Source organism: Bubalus bubalis, chromosome 14 (genome assembly GCF_019923935.1).
Source record: "Bubalus bubalis isolate 160015118507 breed Murrah chromosome 14, NDDB_SH_1, whole genome shotgun sequence".
NCBI lineage: Eukaryota > Metazoa > Chordata > Mammalia > Artiodactyla > Bovidae > Bubalus > Bubalus bubalis.
The window spans coordinates 17,830,711-17,850,598 of record NC_059170.1 but is presented as its reverse complement, the minus strand read 5'-3'; the positions used below and the strand labels follow the sequence as shown (position 1 = coordinate 17,850,598).

The window sequence follows — 19,888 nt, the reverse complement described above, 5'->3', positions numbered from 1 at the left end:
TATGGTTATTGGAGATACAAAGACACTTCTTAATTCTTATAAACAAAACTTCCAAAACACCAAGGACTTCCATGGTGGTCCAGTGGTTAAGAATCCACCTTCCAATGCAGGGGACTTGGGACTGATCCCCGATTAGGGAACTAGGATCCCAGATGCCACGTGGACTGCATGCCACAACTATAGGCCACGTGCTCCGGAGCCCGCATGCCGCAAAGGAAGAACCAATGCAGCCACAAATAAATGTTTTAAAAATGTAATCCAGTGTACTAAATAAAATGGTGAAGGGGGAGGTACAATCACCTTTGGAGAGAGGTGTTCTCTCCCCATTTCACAGAAAGGAAATTGAGGATAAGGATGAAGATTCACTCCAAACTACACTTTCCTCTATATTATTCTGCTTCTGAAAGAGTGGCAATTAACACCACTCCTCTGATTTTTAAAAGCTTCCTTGGGGCTGTCCAGTTTCCCTTCATGCTCTCCTCTGGATATTATCTTATTCTTAAGGCTTTAATAACTAGGTATTGGTAACTTCCAAATTTTATTCCTAGTCTACGTTTTCCTATCGTTTTCTACCTGTATATCCAACAATCTAGTTGAAATGTTTGGTATGCCAAATTTAACTGAGAATTTTCCCATTTAATTAACTGCTCATTATCTACCCAGTTGGAGTTTTTACCTTCCTCCATCCACTGTTTTTTTTTTTTTTTTAATTTTTTAAGCTCTTAGTTGCAGCAAGTGGGATCATTCTCCCAATCTTACAAATAAGAGGTTAAATGACTTTTTCTCAGTCAGTAAGTAGCAGTGAGGCTTTTAACATGGAGGTGACATGCCTGCTGTGTTCCAGACACTAGGAATGACGCCCCCAACTCATCCACTGCTAACTCCCAGCCCAGGCAGTCACTCCACACCTGACCACTGCAGACTGTTAAGAGCACAACTGGTCTCTAATATCCACACCTACTTGCTTCTAACTGTTCTCCAAACAGCAACTGGAGTGATCTTTTGAAAATAAAGTTCTTTAAAAAGGAGGGGACATATGTATACCTATGCATATATGGTATACAGGGCTGATTCATGTTGATATATGGGGGAAACCAACACAGTATTGTAAAGCAATTATCCTCCAATTAGAACTAAATTTTAAAAAAAAGAAAAGAAAGTTCTGATCCCATCCATCTCTCAAAACCTTTCAATAACTTTCAATTCTCTTTGTCTCAGGTGGTTCTTACATTGGCACTTAGCATTCCTGTTTAACCAGTCTTTTTTTTACTTTTTAGTATCCCAGAATGTTTTATTCTCTCTTCTCAGGCCTTTTAAAATGTGGCTCCTTTTAACTCAAATAACTGCCCTATTTCTCCTTTCTCCTTCCCAAGTCAACTAAAACATTACTTCTGTGGAAAAGAGGTTTCTTCTTGTTCCCTGTGCCCAAGAGACTGTGAAAATCATGAAAAGAGGTCCTAAGACTGTTTATGTTCTTTGCTCTCTTCCCAGTTCCTATAACTGTGCATGGCATATAGCAGGGGCTATGTAAATATATGAAAGAATGGAGAACGTGGGACTTCCCTGGTGGTCCAGGGGCTAAGACTCAGTGCTCCCAAGGCAGGGGGTCCTGGATTTGATCCCTAGAACTGGATCCCAGAGGCTGCAATTAAGAGTTCACATGTTGCAACTAAGAAAAAAAATATCCTAAAGGTCACAACAAAGGGCAAAGATCTCATGTGCAGCAACTAAGACCCGGCACAGCCAAATTAACTAAAAAATAAAAAAAATTTTTTTAACAATAAGGAACACAAGGAAAAGCTAGGATATATCACCTCTCACTAACTGGTGAATAGTCCAAGCTTTAAGACTTAAGATAATGACTGTGTATTTAAGTGAATTGGGTTCTGTTCTATTTGAGGATCAGAAAATAAGAGATACTGACAATAAATTAGTTGGTGTTTTATTGGCTGTTAACACTGAGGTGTAACTCCACACTACTGTTCACTTCTGGGTCCTGACAAAGAATCCTATTTTCTGCTAAGCCTTCCCCGCCTTTTCATTTTTTCATACACAAGGACAAGGGAAAGCTTTTAAGAACATGCGATCTTATAATGCAAATCATTAACAAATACGGAGAACAATGAAAAAGAGATACTTAACCCCTTCTTGATCCCTGGTTGGGGAACTAAGATCTTGCATGCCACATGGTACAGCACGCCCCCCCCCCAAAAAAGCTAAAACACATTATAGACATCAGGATATAGAGAAAGTGTTATTATCTTCAATTTGGGAATCCTGTAAGAAGATATATGTATCCATACAATGCAAACAATGCTCACAACTCCTCTACCTAACATCACCCTCAAAGTCACAGGAGAAAGTCAGTCTCATTCTGTTACAACCAGAATGAGCCCTAAAATGCTTACTGGATTTGGTCCTGAATGACTTTAGGTTGTTTCAAAACTTCAAAAACATCTTCAGAGTAGGGAGATTTCTGATCACAAAGGATATTTCAAAGAATGGGCTACTAGTTCTGAAGGTCATTCCAAAGCAAAGTCTCAAGCATTTTCCCCGTTCTTGGAAAAAGCTTGTATATGACATGCTTTCAAATGCATAAATTCCATTTTAAGAAAAAAAATCAGAGTGCTTTACAGTCAGCCAGTTATCTTCAAAGGCAACAGAGCAGATGTCACAGCTCAGCCCACCGTGCACTGGGGCACTCTTGTGGTTTCTCTCCTCTAGAGCACCTTGTGGCAGAAAAGCTGCATTAGGTCACTGACAAGACTTAGAGCAATAAGTGCTAGGTTGTTTCTGTAACTGAAGCTTGAGCAGTTTTCGAGCTGGTGAAGGATCTAACTGTTGAGTGCTTCTCTTCCCTGCAGAGAAAAGGAGTCAAAAAATACATTTCAATTGAATTCAAATACCACTATTGAAAACTTACTGAGTCAATACTGTGCCAGACCCTGAAGGGTATTCGAAGGACAACTTAAGAGCGCATCTGCCCTCAGGGAGATGGCTCTCTGGTAGGAAGCCAGCTGCAACTACAACCACAATACAACCAGATGGGGACTTCCCCAGTGGTCCAGTGACTAAGATCTGCGCCCCAGTGCGGGGGGCCCGGTTCAATCCCTGGTCAGAGACCAGATCACAAATGCAACTAAGAGTTCACAGCCTGCAACTAAAGATCCCACACGTTGCACTAACACCCGGCACAGCCAAATAAACACACATTATTTTTTTAAAAAGTACTGTCAGTGTCACTGGTAGATTCTTGAAGAATGAAAAGAGAAAAAAGGCAATGGATAGATATTTCTTGTCCTGGATCTACCCAAACAACACAGTTTATCAGTTTGTGGAGATTTAATTCTCAGTCTACTGTGCTCCTGTCTAAAAATTTCCAATTAACTTTGAGTACCCACAATAGTAATTGTTATTGTGAGGGGGAAATAAAAGTCACCAGATGAAGGCCTTACCCTTGGAAGCCATTGCTTGTATCCACACAATGCAAACAATGCTCACAACTCCTCTACCTAAAATCACCCTCAAAGTCACAGGAGAAAAGCAGTCTCATTCCCTTTACAATCCGAATGACCCCTAAAATGTTTTGAAGGGCAGTGTACATCTGAAGGGCCATTAGATGTAAAACAGTGCAAGCTCTGGTCCCCTTAAGACAGGCTTACCGAGCTGTACTGACACCTCCTGGAGGCACTGGGTACTTTCATCCATAAAGGCGTGCAGCTGCTTCACGGATCCTTGCAGTTCGTCCATCTGCAGACAACAGACAACTGTGAACTGGAAGGGTGCACGGCTTCTGCGTGGCTCCTCAAACACACCAGGCGAGCTCCTGCTCAGGAGCTTTGCTTTGCTGCTCTTTCAACCTGGAATGCTTATGCCAGACATTTTGTTTGCCCTTTCACATCCATAATCACCCCTCTCCACACTGCTCTAACTCCTGAGCAGACTGACCTGCACAGCCTCAAGAGGATCCCAGGTCCTCTGGCTTCTGCGTGGGCTTGACCAAGAGGGAGCCAAGTAGGAGCCGAATGAGCTCAGGGTATTTTTACCTGGGCCTGCTCCTGGAAGGGTCATCTGGAGTTACTAGTGTCTCTCAACTGAAGACCACGGCTCTTTCAGAGCAGCCCACCATACAACTCCCTGCCAGGTACCACAGTGACTGTTTCACCCTCCAGCTGAAGAGTAGGAACAGCTCAGCTGCCTCTTAGCCCCAGATCACTTCACTTCACTTTTGAATTCCTGATACCCACATCTTTATACTCAGCCCCTTTGTAAACAGACTCTCCGTACTCTATATCAAATGCCACCTGCTTCCTGTTCTTATTGGGCTGACCAAAAAGTTCATTTGGGTTTTTGTAAGCTCTTATGTAATGTGAACAAACTTTTTGGCCAACCTAATACTTGGATTGAGGGACTTCCCTGATGGCCCAGTGGGTAAGACTTTGTACTTCCAATTCATGAGATGCAGGTTCAATCCCTGTTCAGGGAACTAAGACCCCACATACTGTGTGGTGCAACCAAAATAAAACTAACAAACAAATAAAAAAGTCCAACTTGAGACCTCATGCTATAAGTTTAAGAAGGTATTTTGGCAAAAAAAGAAAAATTGGGGTTGACATTCTTCAAAATGTCCTCATGGCTCACTTCCCCATTTCTTTCAAGTCTTTATTAAGGTGGCACCTAAGAAGGGCCTTCAACCCCTCTATATAGCAAACTGAAGCCCTCCCGGCATATTCTTTTCCTCCACCTGACTTAATAGCATTTATCACCATTTACTTGTTTATTTTCTTTCATTGTCTCTCCAACGTTTCCCCAAGGTAGAGTTGAATATACTTATCTAATTACACACGTTCTCCAGCTCTTTTAACAAGGATGGGAAGGTATCAAAGCTGGATAACTCAGCCAAAGAAACATGACCCAACTCACCACCAACTCCATACAATCAAAGAGTTTAGTCTGGTTCTGCAGTATCTTCTGGTAGTCAGGTTTTGTATTAAGGACTTCACTCTGGGAAGACCCAACATACATTCTAGGTTCCACTTCAACTTCAGTATTTTTGGTTTCAGCTGATCCTCTAAAAACAAAGCAAAACAAAAAAGCTTTCAAATAATTTTACAATAATTTTCTATGGGAAAACAGCAAAGATTTACCCAGGGAAAACACTTCCTAAAAGGGTTTACTAACCTGAATCAATATTCTTCCACCCCATGGTGAGCATAGGCTCTCTTACTAACAGGAGATTCTGAGATAATTATCTGGTGTTAATGCTTTTATACCTCTGGACTCCAGGAAATGCTAGTTAGTTGACTCCATCTAACAGTAAGGTCCATTTACAAAAAGGACTACTGGGGTAACGTCTGAAGTTAACATCTATGATCTTTTACCAAAAAGATGTTGGCCCACTTCAATTATCTAAAATAACTCATTATAATGGAGAGTTTATGAAAACTGCTGATGACTCTTTAGTCATAACAAACCCAATGAGGTAGGTAGTAATATTATCCCATTTCCAAATGAGGAACTTCAGATTAAGTGGACTGCCCAAGGTCACAGAACTAAGGATTAGTTAGAATTTGAACAGAGACAGTCTGCTTCCAGAAGCTTTCCTGTTAATATAAACTATGGCCCGTCAAAAGTGTTTATTCTGAAACTGTCATCTTACACATTATCTGTCTTCATACATAGAACATGTAAAGGGTGAAGAAAGTAATAAGTATCAATGCTTGGATTAGGGAAGCTTCTCATACTGTGCTCCTCAAGGTGCCTCTCTACTAGAAGGCCACTTTGGCAATTATTATTTTGGCTAATTTTTTATAGTTGTGTTTCTAGCTAAGCTTCTGTTTGGGGAAAAAAAGCTTAAAATCATTGGTTTGGACAGTAAAATGAAACCAAAATCTAGCACTTTCCCATTTTATTATGCCTTCAAGACCCAAAGATCGTCTCTCTCCTGTAGACCCACTTCCATCACCTCTTTCACCCCATGTCTCCATGAGGGCCCTGGCTGTGGTTCTCTCCCACAGTCGCAGCTTTTCAAGGGCCATGTGCTCACTGAAGTCCCTTGATACTGTTCCTAGCCCAGCCCCAGGTTGCCAGGTACAGAGCAGAGACATGCCTGTCTCCCCCAGAATGTGGAACAGCAGCCAAGGGCACAGAACAGAGGCAGTTCTGTTCTTTGACTGAAAATAGTGACAACTCTTCCTTCCCAGCCCCCTCACTCTCCATTTTCAGTCACACTGTTCATATATACTCTACAGAGATTTGATGAGTTCTGGATTCATCATTCAATTTGTGCTAAGAGAACTGAAATCAAATCAAAAGTCACAAGGTAAAACCTTCCTATTTCCTGTCATAGATCTAACCTTGATAGGATCTTTTCAGCCTCTTCCTGGTAGCGCAGCAAGAGCTGATCCCAACTTTGACGTTCTAAAGAAAACCTACAGAAGCAGGAAAAAATTCAGTTAACTTTTGATCATCTCATTCTGAATCACTCAGGACAACCATACATTAGGTGTCTACTCTGATTCTAAGATGTGAATTAAAAGGTCATTAAAAAAAAAAGATTAGAAAGCACGACCAAGTCAGAGGATATTAATCAAATCAAACATGAGTCTTTACATCAAATCCACATCCTTAGTCTCTAGACTCCATTCTATGAAACTGGCCATCAATACAGTCCATAAACCACTCCAGTGTCTTTGCTTGAGAAATCCCATGGTCAGAGGAGCCTGGTGGGCTACAGTCCATGGGGTCAAGAAAGAGTCGGACACAACTTAGTGATAAAGAGACAACAGTACATAAATCCCAGTGTGCAGCTTTCCGACACTGACACACTGAAAAGGATGTTTACTACTCATTTCTGGGTTTGGTTATTTCCCCAGACAAATTTAGATTTCCCAACAAAAGTTCACTCATTTTCACTTACTTTGTTATATATTCCTTCATCTCAGCCACTGATGTTTCCAGAGCCAAATCTGATACTCTTCTAGAAGAGACAGGATTATGAGATTAACAGAAATCTTCCAAGAGTGTTTGCTTTTAGTATTGGATGTCTCACATAATTTTAACAGCAATAAAACATGTTCAGAATTTATCTTTCAACGAATATTTAGTCTTGGACTCTAATTCACTTTTGCACTAGGTATTAGCTTTCTCACTGGGCTCTTCATTGTCTGTTTCCCTCATCAATTTGAATTCACACGTGAACAAATTAACCTCTCTTCAAATATTCCTTTTGTATTTTTCATTTCTTAAAAATTCAGTGACTCTCCACTACGTTCAGAAGAAAAGCCAGAACTCCTTAACCTGGCACTTAAGGTTCTCTGTGTTCTGGCTCTGTCCAGCTCATTAACTTTGATTCCTGCTGTTACCCTTTATCTCTTCTATCCAAACAATGCCACTCAGCCTCAAATATCTGCCGGTTTCAATCTCCAAAGTTTTGTTCACACCATTTTTTTTTTTTTTTTAAGCCTCTTGCCTTCCCACTAATCAAAACCTTAATAGCTTTTTCATACAACTGTCTTTGCACTTAAGTTGAAGCTTTCAGTTGGATATGTTCTACTTAAACCAATAGCTTGGCTAGTAGGGCGATTAATTCTAATGGAAAAGCAGGAGGCATTGAAAATGCCAAAATTTTGCAGATGTACTTGGTATTCTACCTGGCAAAAGCACATCAGCTGTGTCACCTTTTATGTTTTTCTATCAAAGCCTGTGACAAACAGCCTCTATCACCTCTAGCTGCAATACAGCAGCCTGTGGTTTAAATATACTGCGTTAAAAGAGAAGCAACGCCGACCTAACATAATCTTCATTTCCTGAATAGCAATGTTAATTCTAAGGATCCATGGAAAGGCAGACCTTTGTGAAGTCGAAAGTGTAAGATCAAGTCATGTAATTTGTTGCAGGATGGGGAGAGGGCTCGGTGTTGCCCCTGCTGAGGGACTACTAGTTTCGGGGAAGGGGGGTGGCGGTGGGCAGCAGTGGTGGCTGTAAACTTTCTCTTAATATTCTTGCTGGCCAACAGCTAAAAACATGACTTTATCTACAACTGGCATGGCTAGCAAAAATATGAATGCTTTTCGTCTCATCTTCACATATTTGGTTCCTCCTCGCCATCCAGGTTTTACAGGTCTCGGTGCAAACGGCAAATCATTAGAGGACTTCCCTGAACACTCGAGCTTAAGTTGCCCACTGCTTCAAGTCACTATCATATTACCTGCCCAATTAGATTATCACTGAAATCATTCAGATTATATCTGAAGTCATTATTTTCTAAGTAATTTGACTGTCTCTCCTACTACAATGAATAAGAAAGATCTTGCTTGATTATTTAGCACTGTGTCTCCAGCTTCCGCATGGTACATAGAAGATGCTGGATAAACGTTTGATAAGTGAATGAAAAACTGTCTAATTAAGCCTTATTTCTCCAAAGAAGCCATACGGATTGCCGATAGGCACATGAAGATCTCAACATCACTATTAGAGAAATGCAAGCAAAACTATGAGGGGCTTCCCTGATGTCTCAGTGGTAAAGAATCCACCTGCCAATGCAGGAGACACAGGTTCAATCCCTGATCCAGGAATATCCCACATGCCTCAGAGCAATTAACCCATGCGCCACAACTACTGAGCCTATGCTACAGAGCCTGAGAGCCGAAACTACCGAGCCCACATACTGCAACTTCTGAAGCCTGTGCACCCAGAGCCTGTGCTCTGCAACAAGAGTGGTCACCACAATGAGAAGTCCATGTACCGTGACTAGAGAGTAGCCCCTGCTCAATGCAACTAGAGAAAAAAATCGCGCAGCAACAAAGACCCAGCACAGCCAAACATTAAATAAATAAGCAAATAAAATTATATATAAAAACTACAATGAGGTATAACCTTATATCCATCAGAAATGGCCATCATGAAAAAGTCTACAAATAATAAATGCTAAGGGTAAATTGGTGCAATCACTATGGAAAACAGTATGAAAGTTCCTTAAAAAAGTAAAAATAGTTACCATATGACCGAGCAACCTAACTACTTGGCATATATTCGGAAAAGACAAAAACTAATTCCAAAAGATGATGCTGTGAAAGTGCTCACTCAATATGTCAGCAAATTTGGAACACTCAGCAGTGGCCACAGGACTGAAAAAGGTCAGTTTTCATTCCAATCCAAAGAAAGGCAATGCCAAAGAATGCTCAAATTAACGCACAACTGCACTCCTCCCACATGCTAGTAAATGCTCAAAATTCTCCAAGCCAGGCTTCAACAATACGTGAACTATGAACTTCCAGATGTTCAAGCTGGTTTTCGAAAAGGCAGAGGAACCAGAGATCAAATTGCCAACATCCGCTGGATTATCAAAAAAGCAAGAGAGCTTCAGAAAAACATCTACTTCTGATTTACTGACTATGCCAAAGCCTTTGACTGTGTGGGTCACAATAAACTGGAAAATTCTGAAAGAGATGGAATATCAGACCACCTGACCTGCCTCTTGAGAAACCTGTATGAAAGTCAGGAAGCAACAGTTAGAACTGGACATGGAACAACAGACTGGTTCCAAATAGGAAAAGGAGTACGTCAAGGCTGTATATTGTCACCCTGCTTATTTAACTTCTATGCAGAGTACATCATGAGAAACGCTGGGCTAGAGGAAGCACAAGCTGGGATCAAGACTGCTGGGAGAAATATCAATAACCTCAGATATTCAGATGACACCACCCTTATGGCAGAAAGTGAAGAGGAACTCAAAAGCCTCTTGATGAAAGTGAAAGAGGAGAGTGAAAAAGTTGGCTTAAAGCTCAACATTCAGAAAACGAAGATCATGGCATCTGATCCCATCACTTCATGGGAAATCGATGGGGAAACAGTGAAAACACTGGCTGACTTTATTTTGGGGGCTCCAAAATCACTGCAGATGGTGACTGCAGCCATGAAATTAAAAGACACTTACTCCTTGGAAGGAAAGTTATGACTAACCTAGACAGCATATTAAAAAGCAGAGACATTACTTTGTCAACAAAGGTCTGTCTGGTCAAGGCTATGGTTTTTCCAGTAGTCACATATGGATGTGAGAGTTGGACTATAAAGAAAGCTGAGCCCCGAAGAATTGATGCTTTTGAACTGTGGTGTTTGAGCAGACTCTTGAGAGTCCCTTGGATCCAACCAGTCTCAAGATCCAACCAGTCCATCCTAAAGGAGATCAGTCCTGGGTGTTCATTGGAAGGACTGATGTTAAAGCTGAAAATCCAATACTTGGCCACATGATGTGAAGAGCTGACTCATTTGAAAAGACTCTGATGCTGGGAAAGATTGAGGGCAGGAGGAGAAGGGGATGACAGAGGATGAGACGGATGGATGGCATCACTGACTCAATGGACATGGGTTTGGGTAGACTCTGGCAGTTGATGATGGATAGGGAGGCCTGGTGTGCTGCGGTTCATGGGGTCACAAAGAGTCAGACATGACTGAGGGACTGAACTGAATTAAAAAAGATACATGTACCCCAACGTTCATAGCAGCACTATTTACAATAGCCAAGACATAGAAGCAACCTAAATGTCCATCAACAGATGAATAGATAAAGATGTGATGTATGTGTGTACACACATACACACACAGGAATATTACTCAGCCATAAAAAAGAATGAAATAAATGCCATTTGCAGCAACATGGATGGACCTAGAAATTATACTAACAGATTAAGTCAGACAAAGAAAGACAAATTCCATACATCACTTATTTGTGGGATCTAAAATATGATACAAATGAACTGAAGTATACACAAACACACACACATATACACACACATATAACTGAATCACTTTGATGTACACTAGAAATTAACACAACACTGTAAATTAACTATACTTCAATGTAAAAAATTAAAAAATAAAAAGTCCTTATTCAACTATAATTTTGGAGAGAAAGGGAACTGCTCTTACCCTTCTGAATCTTCAAAACATTTTTGTAGTGTTCCATTACTTTCCAATCTGTCTGCAAAATGTTTCAACTCTTCAGAAAGGGAAGATGCTACAGAGAATAAAATTATATGTTATAAAATAAAGAGAATACTTTTCACAGTGAGCTGCTGACAAAGATGTAATATACGTATGGTAGTCTCAGCTCTAGGGTCACCTGTTACATTCTGGCCCTCTCACCCATTGAAAAAAGTGACAGAAATATGCGGGAAGATTTTACCTTTTTTATTTGGGTAGGTACAGATAAAATGGAAGACAACTCCTCTTTATAACATTTATAATAGTGTTTTTCACACAACTGATGAAGAAGCAGTTTAAAAGATGTGTTAGAAAAAAGTATCTGCATTGACAATTCACTCTTTCAAGAGATCTGATCTGCTGGCACTAGGTGAAAAAACTTATTACAGAAGTCAGAAATGCTAGCAGCAAATAAAAAAATGATGGGCATAAGGTAAAAACAGGTCTCTGCTTAGACTTAAAAAGAGTTCACAATTAAATTCAGGTGAGGAATGCAGACGGGAAAAGATATGTTAAATAGCTATCAAAATAAACCTGGACATGTCTACCCTAATTACAGGAATAGTGCAATTCTAAGATAAACAGCTTTAACTGGCAAGTAAGTCTGACTTCATGTATTTTCTAGGTCTTTTACTTCTGACCTGGATGATTGTATAATTACACTGTAAGGAGACTAGCTGCTTCCTAGAAAGCTGAAAATTGACTCCCAGGGAAGAATATTTGCAACTTATGTCACAGACAAAAGCTAATTTCCTTAACACATAAAGAGTGCCTGCAAAACCAATATAAAAGAGGCAATATCTCAATTTTAAGAAATGAACAAAGGATATGGAGAGACAATACACAGAAAATGAAGTACAAATGGCTCTCCTCTAAAAATACGAAAAAATATTATCCTCTTCAAAAGAAAAAGAAACACAGATTAAAACCCCAAAAAGACCTTTAAATAATACCTACTAAATAATAAAAAAATCTAAACTTTTACAGTACACTTATACTAGTTAATTCTAATATATCTTATTTTTACTTGAATATGTGCTAAGAGGCTTGTATAAAAAGGTATTCATTATCCATTCACTGTAATGACAGAAGACTGAAAACAAACCTAAAAGCCCATCAATAAAGAACCATTTAAATGAAATATGGTACATTTATAAAATAGAGCATCATGTAGCTGCTAAAATATCAAGACAGCTCTATCAGAGTGATAAAGAACTATCTGCAAGATAAATTAAGGTTTAAAAAAACAACAAGATTAAGAACAGTGTGTAGAGAGGATTATTCATTTGATTTTAATGGATAAATGTTTAGAAATGCAATAAATTTGCAAAGATACCCAAGAAGCTGGTGGCTGTGGTTGCCTCTGGGAGGAGAGGAGCTGAGACTGGGGGTCATGGGGCAAGAGGCTTACTTTTAGACCTTCTAAACTTCGTAAGCACATATTCTTATCTTTTTTAATGCAGTTCCCCCCCCCGAAAATGGAGGAGGCCTGGTTGTGTAAGGTAGCAGCTCCCGTAAGTAGTGACCCCGAAAGGTTTCAACCAACCCTAACAGAAGGTACAGACCAAGGTCAAAGCTCGAGTGTCTGGTCTTAGCAACTTACCTTTGGCTCTGAAACTTTCAAGACTGAAGCCCTCAGTTCCCCTTAGGAAAGGTTCAAGTTTCTGAACAGAGAACTAAATAAAGAAAAGCATTTTCAGTACAACAACCAAGATTTGCCAGGCCAATCCTGAATTCATATAATCTTAGGACATTTAACAAATGTAAGGAAGCACAATTTAATTCTACACCTAAGATTTTTCATATAAACAAAACAAGAAAATAAAAAGGTAAGGAAAAAATTCTTTGTTGCCTAGACTATGTGATGTGATTTTTGATTCAGGGGGAAAAATGGTCATTTAATTCACACAAATGACTTATCTACACTGATGCAATCAGCAGTTAGTCATATAATTCCAATTTAGAGAGCAGCCAGATCTCAAATGTCTGCTTAAACTTAGATATGACCTCCACCCACCTTAAAGTCCCATCATTTGCTGCTAATGAGCAAAATATACTAGACAGGGGAACTCCCTTAATTGCTCAGTTAGCCACAGCAACACCAATGGGACTGGTAGAGCCTGATGCAGAGACAAAACTTCTGGGATTAAATCTGGCTTTTAAATTAATCTCACTAGAGAGAAACACCTTTTACTCTTTACTGATAAATCACACAGTACTGACGTATCTTTGGGGATGTCACAATAACAGTTTTAAAAAAAAAGGAAAGAAAAAGAAAACACTCCCAATCCTGAGACTTGACTCTCACCTGGAAACTGGAAAGGAGGAGAGAGCTCAGCCGTTTGCTTTCTGTTACGTCGACACTGATGGATCTGCAGAGCTCTAACATAAAACATTACCACATTCAAAGAGCTGGACATTTATACAGCTAGCAAAGTAAAAAACAAAAACACCCTGAAATTCCCTCCCTCTTGATGCAGCCCAACTTAAGGTAAGAAAACCCAAGAAGTCTTCTCTAATCTGTCTTCTTACATCTAATTTGTTCAAGATCACCAGAGAATGAAATTTACCTATCTGTGCATCCTAAGTTTAAAAAGTTAAAAGAACCTTTTATGTATTACCTTAAAATCTTGTCTTGCTAAACAAAACAGATTTAAAAAAATAATTTAACTTCTCTTTGTGTTTTATATTCACCATTTGAAGAAAGGAGATGGGAATATTTCAGAATTTTTGTGATAGCCATTGTAGTGTGCTTTAAATGCAGTGTCTTAAGAACCTTCTTATAAACTATGAGTTCCACTTTACAGACGGGGAAACTGAAGCTCAGAGGGGAGATACTTGTTTGAAGCCAGAGACAATAACATTAATAGTAAATTTGTTGAACACAGACTATCTAACAGGAATTTTATTAAATTCTAACCTTCACCCTCACTTGAGGCAAGTGACTTATCAGCCTAACCATTTAACAAAGGTTAGGTGCTGGGCAACTTGCCCAAGGTCACACAGTGCATCAGCCTGAACTAAACAGGCATTCTACATAATTATGCCACTGAATCCTCAAACAGCTATCAATAAAAGATGTAGATACTGTTTTTCCCAATTATGTCCATTTAAAAACATCAATTCTTATACAGCAAAGGAAATTTGCTTTGAGAATTAGGAGAGATACATGTCTTTTAGCCCTTCAGCCTCAGCTGGCTGTTTTTAAGTTCTTTTGCGTCCTCTCTTGATTACTTCTTCCCACTTTTAGTCATGAAAAATAAGATACCTTCTGCCTATAACCAAAGAAATCTGGAAAGTGGCCGGGAATAACCAGAAAATAACAAATCCTATACGTCAGTAATTTTTTATTACACAGAATTTTAGGTCCACATGCTCTGGAACACAGATGAACGTAATAAGGGTAACCTTAGGAAACTGAAATTTCTCGGCACATCTATGGAGGAAGTATACAAGCATAACCATGGCAGCAATTTTCTGATATGCTACATGGCTGTTCTTAGGTAGATTTCCTTCTAAACATCAGACCTTCAGGAAGTGAAGTAATATCTTTAATCATGATAACTTTACACGAGCTATATATATTTATTATGTGCCAAGTACTGTGTTATGTATCAACTCATTTAATTCTCAGTCTTGTAAAATAGGTATTATTTCACCCCATTTACTGATGAGGACCGTAAAGCAAAGGAGATTAAGCTGTTCAAGGTCACAAAGCTAGTTAAGTTCTTCCTGAAATGTGCTACTTTCCACATTAAATCTTGTCCTTTGATGCTTCCTGAGATGCTATTATAAATTCACACAAAATCACATTCAAATACACCATGTCTCAAAACTAGGTTTTTACCCTATTTTTATGGGTTCTTCCCTCTGAGATATTTTCAGTTATAAAACCTAAAATCAGGTAGCAACCCATCCACCTTCTATTCTACTTTAGGATACGAGGAAGAAAGCCAGAGGAAATCTTTACTTCTAGCCAATGTGAATGCTGAACATTCACTGAGCAAAGGTGAATGCTGAACAACTGTAAATCAGATTTCCTGTCCATGGTATAGATTACAATGGGTAGCTAATAACATGATATAAACAGCATTGATACTGAATACTTACTAGGTGTTTGACATCAGTACTTATAATCTGAGAATACTCCTATAGATGAGGAAACTGAAGCTCAGAGAGGTGAAGTCATCTGTTCAGTCACATAGCTAGTAAGTAGCCAAGTCAAGCCTAACTTCCTGCCATGCCTCACTGCCTCTTATCTGAGCTGGAGCTCCAGTCTTATGTACAAAGCACCCCACCTGTGATGCCCTGATGAAAGGGAGGCAGTGACTTCCGCCGGTTCGTTTCCTTCATACTTGCTCGCCGCCAGGACTGCCTCCTGGCTTGATGACAAGCAGACTGCTCTGGGGACAAATGAAGGGACCTGGATTCAAGTCCTTCCTGGTGGCTGAGATCACCACTTTCCCCTTTTGGGGGGCTACGGCCAAGGTGAATTCGTTCCTTTGAAACACGTTCAGTCATCTTCAGGGAGGCAGACGATTTATTACACACTTCCACAGGGTTGGGATCTGATTCCAGTTGACGATCGTGAGTCTTAGATGCCACTGGTTCCTCTTCTAGCACTTGTCATAAAAAAGTCAAAATACAGAATCAAACCCATCACAACTAAGAATCTGTGCAAAAAAAGTGGCAAAAGGAAACATTTGCCCCAGGTCATGGAAACATCCAGGAAGCATCTCTGCAAATACACAAATAAGTGATTTCAAATCCACCAAGAGCCAGGGAGGTATTTAGGTAAAGCTCATGAACCTAAACCCAAGGCAAGAAGGTACTGAACTTCACGAATACTCACCTTTTACTATCTCCGGTCTAGAAGTCATCCTGAGGTGAGAACCCTGAAACAGGAAAATGAAGTAATCTGTTCTCCACATTTCAGTCCCAGTCTTGCTGGGGCTTTACTCCCCCAGAATCAGCCTTGCCTTTCTCATCTCTTTGAACCGCCCCTTTTAGCCCCATGAAATTCTACCTGCCTGACAAGGCCCAGCCCAACCTCACCTCCACACCTCTTCCACAGAACATCAGCAGGGCTCATCACTTCCTGTTCTGAATTTCTACAGAATTTATCACTAGAAATAATCTTATCTTCCTTAACATATATCCCTCTTAGTTCCCAATTATTTTGTGTTTAATAAGGGCTTAATTGCATAACTCAATCAATGGCATTATGATCTACAAGGTCTTCAAAACATGAACAATCACTTTACCCTTTACTTATTAATTCTGCAGATTCAAAGGCCTGTCCATTCTACTTCCAACAATCTCTAAAACTCTTCCAACTTCCAGCTATCTATTTAGTTCAGATCTCATAGTTTCTATCCCTCTCCCCCACTTCCCCCAAGAATCGAACAGCCACTCCACGAGTTTTTCCTACATGCAGCATTGTTCCTCTCCAATCCATTCTTTCTTTATTTTTTTGAGCAGCTTGTGGGATTTTTAGTTTCCCAGCCAGGGACTGAACTCCGGCCCTTGCAGTGAAAGCTCGGAGTCCTAACTACTGGACTGCTGGGTAATTCCCTCCAATCCATTCTTTAGACAGCAGCAGATTCCTCCAGTGTACTGAACACCTTCCAGAAGCTAGTCCTAACTAGTACCTACTCCTGCTTTCTCCTGCTACTCCCATTCCATGCACCACTTTTTTTTTTTTAAGTTTCTGTTTCTTTTTTAATTGTGCTGAAATATACACAACATAAAATTTACCATCTTAATCATTTTTAAGTGTACAGTTCAGTGACATTAAGTACATCCACATTGCTGGCTACCATCACCACCATCCATCCAGAAAACTCTTTTCATTTTCCACACACCACTTCTGAATCTTTGTACACATTGCCTTATATAACTTATTCTTCCTTCCCAATCGAGCTCAAGTGTGAAGCTTTCATGCCACATCTCTTTGGCAGAGTTGGCAGCTCCACCCCTGGGCCTCCCTGGCACTGGTTGTAAAGTCTGTTTACACGTCTCCCGGGGCCAGACTGTATTTCTAGTACCTGTCACAGACAAGTAACTGACTGGAAAAGGGCAGGAACATGACCAAGCCTCCCCCTCCACCACCAATAAAAATCCATACGGGGTGGGGGGAGTGCTTAGTAAAGAAAAATAAATGTATGTGAAGGGACAACGTGGAAAAGATAAGAGAATAACGAAGGGTAGTAGGATCAAGGATCTAAATCGTCACAGTTAACGACTGTATCATTCAGATGAAAGGCCGGTTACTTAACAGCAACCACTGACACCTTTTAAGCGCGTATTACATGCCAGGACTTCAGTGTGTATGTAAAAACTGTATGTGCGTTACTGCGCCATTTAATCGTTGCCACAGCTCTGGAAGTACCATCAACAGTTTCACGCTGCAGTCAGTTGAACTGAAATTCAGAGGGGCAAAAAAAAACAAACAAAAAAAACTTGTTAGGCAGCCAGCCTGGAGAAGAGGCGAAATTCGAACCCTGGCCTGTGTGACCCACCCCACCCCGCTTTCAACCTTCCACCAACAGTGACGTCTAGACCACGGGCTCTGCAAACAGCTCCCGAGCGAGAGGCGCCGCTGGCCCCGGGGTCTCTTACCCGGTTTCGGGCGTGACGACGGGCAGGCAGGGTGTGGGCTGAGCCGAGTTGTCCGACCCCAAAGAGGCTGGTGCGGGGGTGAGGGAGGCCTCGTCCGTGAACAGGCCTGCGACTTTTTCACCTCAGAGAGACGCCTGTCCAGCCCAGAGCCTCCGTCTCCGAAACACAAGGCCGCAGGTCACTCTCTCCAACACTCCGGGTTACCCCTGGACGCGCTGCACCAAGGACGCTGCTCCTTCCACCTCTGGGACCGCTTCATTAGCTTCCGGCGGCGCCAGAGCCGCCCCTTAGAAAACTCCCGCCGCCTAATGACGCATGCGCGGCTGGCGGACTCCCGGGCTCGCGCAAGCGCACAACGCCGCTTCCTCGAGGCGCATGCGCAAACCGATGTTGGCGACTTCTGGCCCCGCCCGGTTTGTCCAAGTTCTTCCCCGCCCAATATTGGCCAAGTTACCACCTTCCCAATGACGGCACGCCCAAGGAGCCCCTGACTAGGTACCGTTACATCGTCGTGTTCTTCGCGCCTGACATGCCCAGACAGGGAGCAGAGGCCCAGAAAGGTACTTACCAAAGGAATTCATTAGCGAGTGGGCAGTGATGCCCTGTCCGGTCGCTAGGCCACAATCCCTCTCTCCATTTGTCTTAACTCTAAAATTGTGGACTCTCCCGGGGAAACTGGGATAACTTTTTCCAGTTCTCCTGTAGCATATTTCCTCTTTTTGTGGCCCCTTCAACACCTGCGAAAGTTCAGGATCTTTCCTTTTACAACCTCATTGCAGACCTCCCCCTCCCCAAATTGCTTGCCACTCTTCTCATCACCCCCATTGCTTCTGCTCCTTTGCTTGGCCTGAGAAGGCCTTCCCTGATTATTCTTGGCAGAATTCTCCAATTTTAAGCCTCAGTTGAGGATCCAGTGCAAGCCTTCTCTGAGGCCCCAGGCTGGAAAGCAGATGCCCTTTCTGTGCTCCCGGGAGCCTAGCCTGTGCCTGGCACACTGTCCATTGCTGGCTTGGGGCTCCCGTATAGCACGCTGCTGCTTCAGCACCCAGCATGATGCCATCAGAGTGTCACCTTGCATGTGCAGGCCTTCTGCATCTGAAATCTCGGCAAGTGTTGAATCACAAGCAGTCCACAAAAACTGGTTAATGAGCCACAGCTGGAATGTGACTGTGGTCATCGTTCCATAGCAGCTGTGGTCCCTGGAAAAGTTTTCTGGTGGTAGGAGAAATCTGCCTTCCTGAAATTTCCACCGTGTGGTTCTAGCATGTTGACTCCCAACAGATGTCTGAAACAGAAAGTTGCTCTTTGTTCCCTGAGTATCACTTTCTGGAGCCTAGTTCCTTCTCTTCCCACCCCACTCCTTCAACTTCTTGCACGGCGGGCAAGTATGTTGCCTCGTGGAATCCAGAACCAGTACATCCTCTAGGTCCTTCCCCTGCTTTCAGTTCTTCCATGACTCTCTACTGTCCACAGGATGTGGACATTCCTTCCCTCATAAGGCACTGTGTGATCTCACCCAGCCTCTTTCATCGTTCCCCACACCACTGATCTCTTTCAGTTCCCTGATCCTGCTCTCCTTTCTTTCTACTAAGCTTTCTACATGCTGTTCCCTCTTCCTGAAACATATTGTCTCCATCTCCTGCCTGCAACACATCACCACTTCCTTCATCTGTCAACATCTCAACCTTAGGAATCATTGCAGCCTTTCCTGATCCCTCCAGCTCCCTGACCACCCCTTGGCCATTGACATTTGCTTTCCTCTTTTTCAGGTTCATATATTGTTATCCTCAATGCCCAGCACAGGCCTGGTTGTTGTTAGACCCTCAAAAAAGAAATCTGGAATTCCTTGGTGATCTAGTGGTTAGGACTCATTGCTCTCACTGCTGAGAGCCGATATTCAATCCCTGGTCTGAGAACTAACATTCCACAAAAAAAATAAATAATTTTCATGTGGTTGCTGGCTTCCAAGATAGCCCCCAATGACCTCCACTTTCTGCTGTTCATGCCCTTGTATAGTTCTTTTCCAAAAGGAATACAGCTAATCTGTATAACTAGTGAGATACTGCAGAAATGATAGTGCATGATTTTTAAGGCTTAAGTCATAAAAGACACTGTGACTTCTCCTGCTTTCCTATAGATCACTTGCTCTAAGGCAAGCCAGCTGCCATGTTGTGAGGATACTCAAACAGCCCTAGGCGAGGTCCACAGGGGGAGGAACTGAGGCCGCCTGCCCATCCTCACTTACCAGGCATGAGTAACCCAGCTTGGGAATGGATCTTCCAAG

At 41.6% G+C, this 19,888-nt stretch overlaps 1 protein-coding gene across 9 annotated transcripts; it reads right to left on the bottom strand.

The window, feature by feature from the left end:
- Positions 1-1,926: 1,926 nt before the first annotated feature.
- DSN1 (DSN1 component of MIS12 kinetochore complex) lies at positions 1,927-17,942 on the bottom strand. 9 transcript variants are annotated; one of them, XM_044927675.2, is made up of 12 exons: positions 17,605-17,942; positions 17,277-17,405; positions 15,836-15,878; positions 15,282-15,599; positions 13,292-13,365; positions 12,587-12,659; positions 10,930-11,017; positions 6,920-6,979; positions 6,357-6,431; positions 4,924-5,071; positions 3,663-3,750; positions 1,927-2,858 (listed from the first exon to the last, which is right to left on the bottom strand). In XM_044927675.2, the coding sequence occupies exons 3-12, from the start codon at positions 15,861-15,863 to the stop codon at positions 2,755-2,757; spliced, it is 1,056 nt and encodes a 351-aa protein (XP_044783610.1). In that variant the 5' UTR covers positions 15,864-15,878; positions 17,277-17,405; positions 17,605-17,942; the 3' UTR covers positions 1,927-2,754. The 9 variants fall into 9 exon arrangements, with proteins under 9 accessions (XP_044783610.1, XP_044783609.1, XP_044783608.1 ...); XM_044927674.2 differs by having other exon boundaries at positions 17,375-17,405; XM_044927673.2 differs by having other exon boundaries at positions 15,282-15,605; positions 17,375-17,405; positions 17,605-17,941.
- Between the last annotated feature and the right edge of the window lie 1,946 nt (positions 17,943-19,888).

What these genes read in the sequence shown, in the direction of transcription:
- DSN1 (XM_044927673.2), bottom strand. An exon ending in TGAAAGTTTCAGAGCCAAAG is followed by an intron (nt 11,018 to 12,586) that starts GTAAGTTGCTAA and finishes TATTCTCTGTAG; the next exon opens with CATCTTCCCTTTCTGAAGAG. An exon ending in GCTGAAAAGATCCTATCAAG is followed by an intron (nt 5,072 to 6,356) that starts GTTAGATCTATG and finishes CTTTGTTTTTAG; the next exon opens with AGGATCAGCTGAAACCAAAA.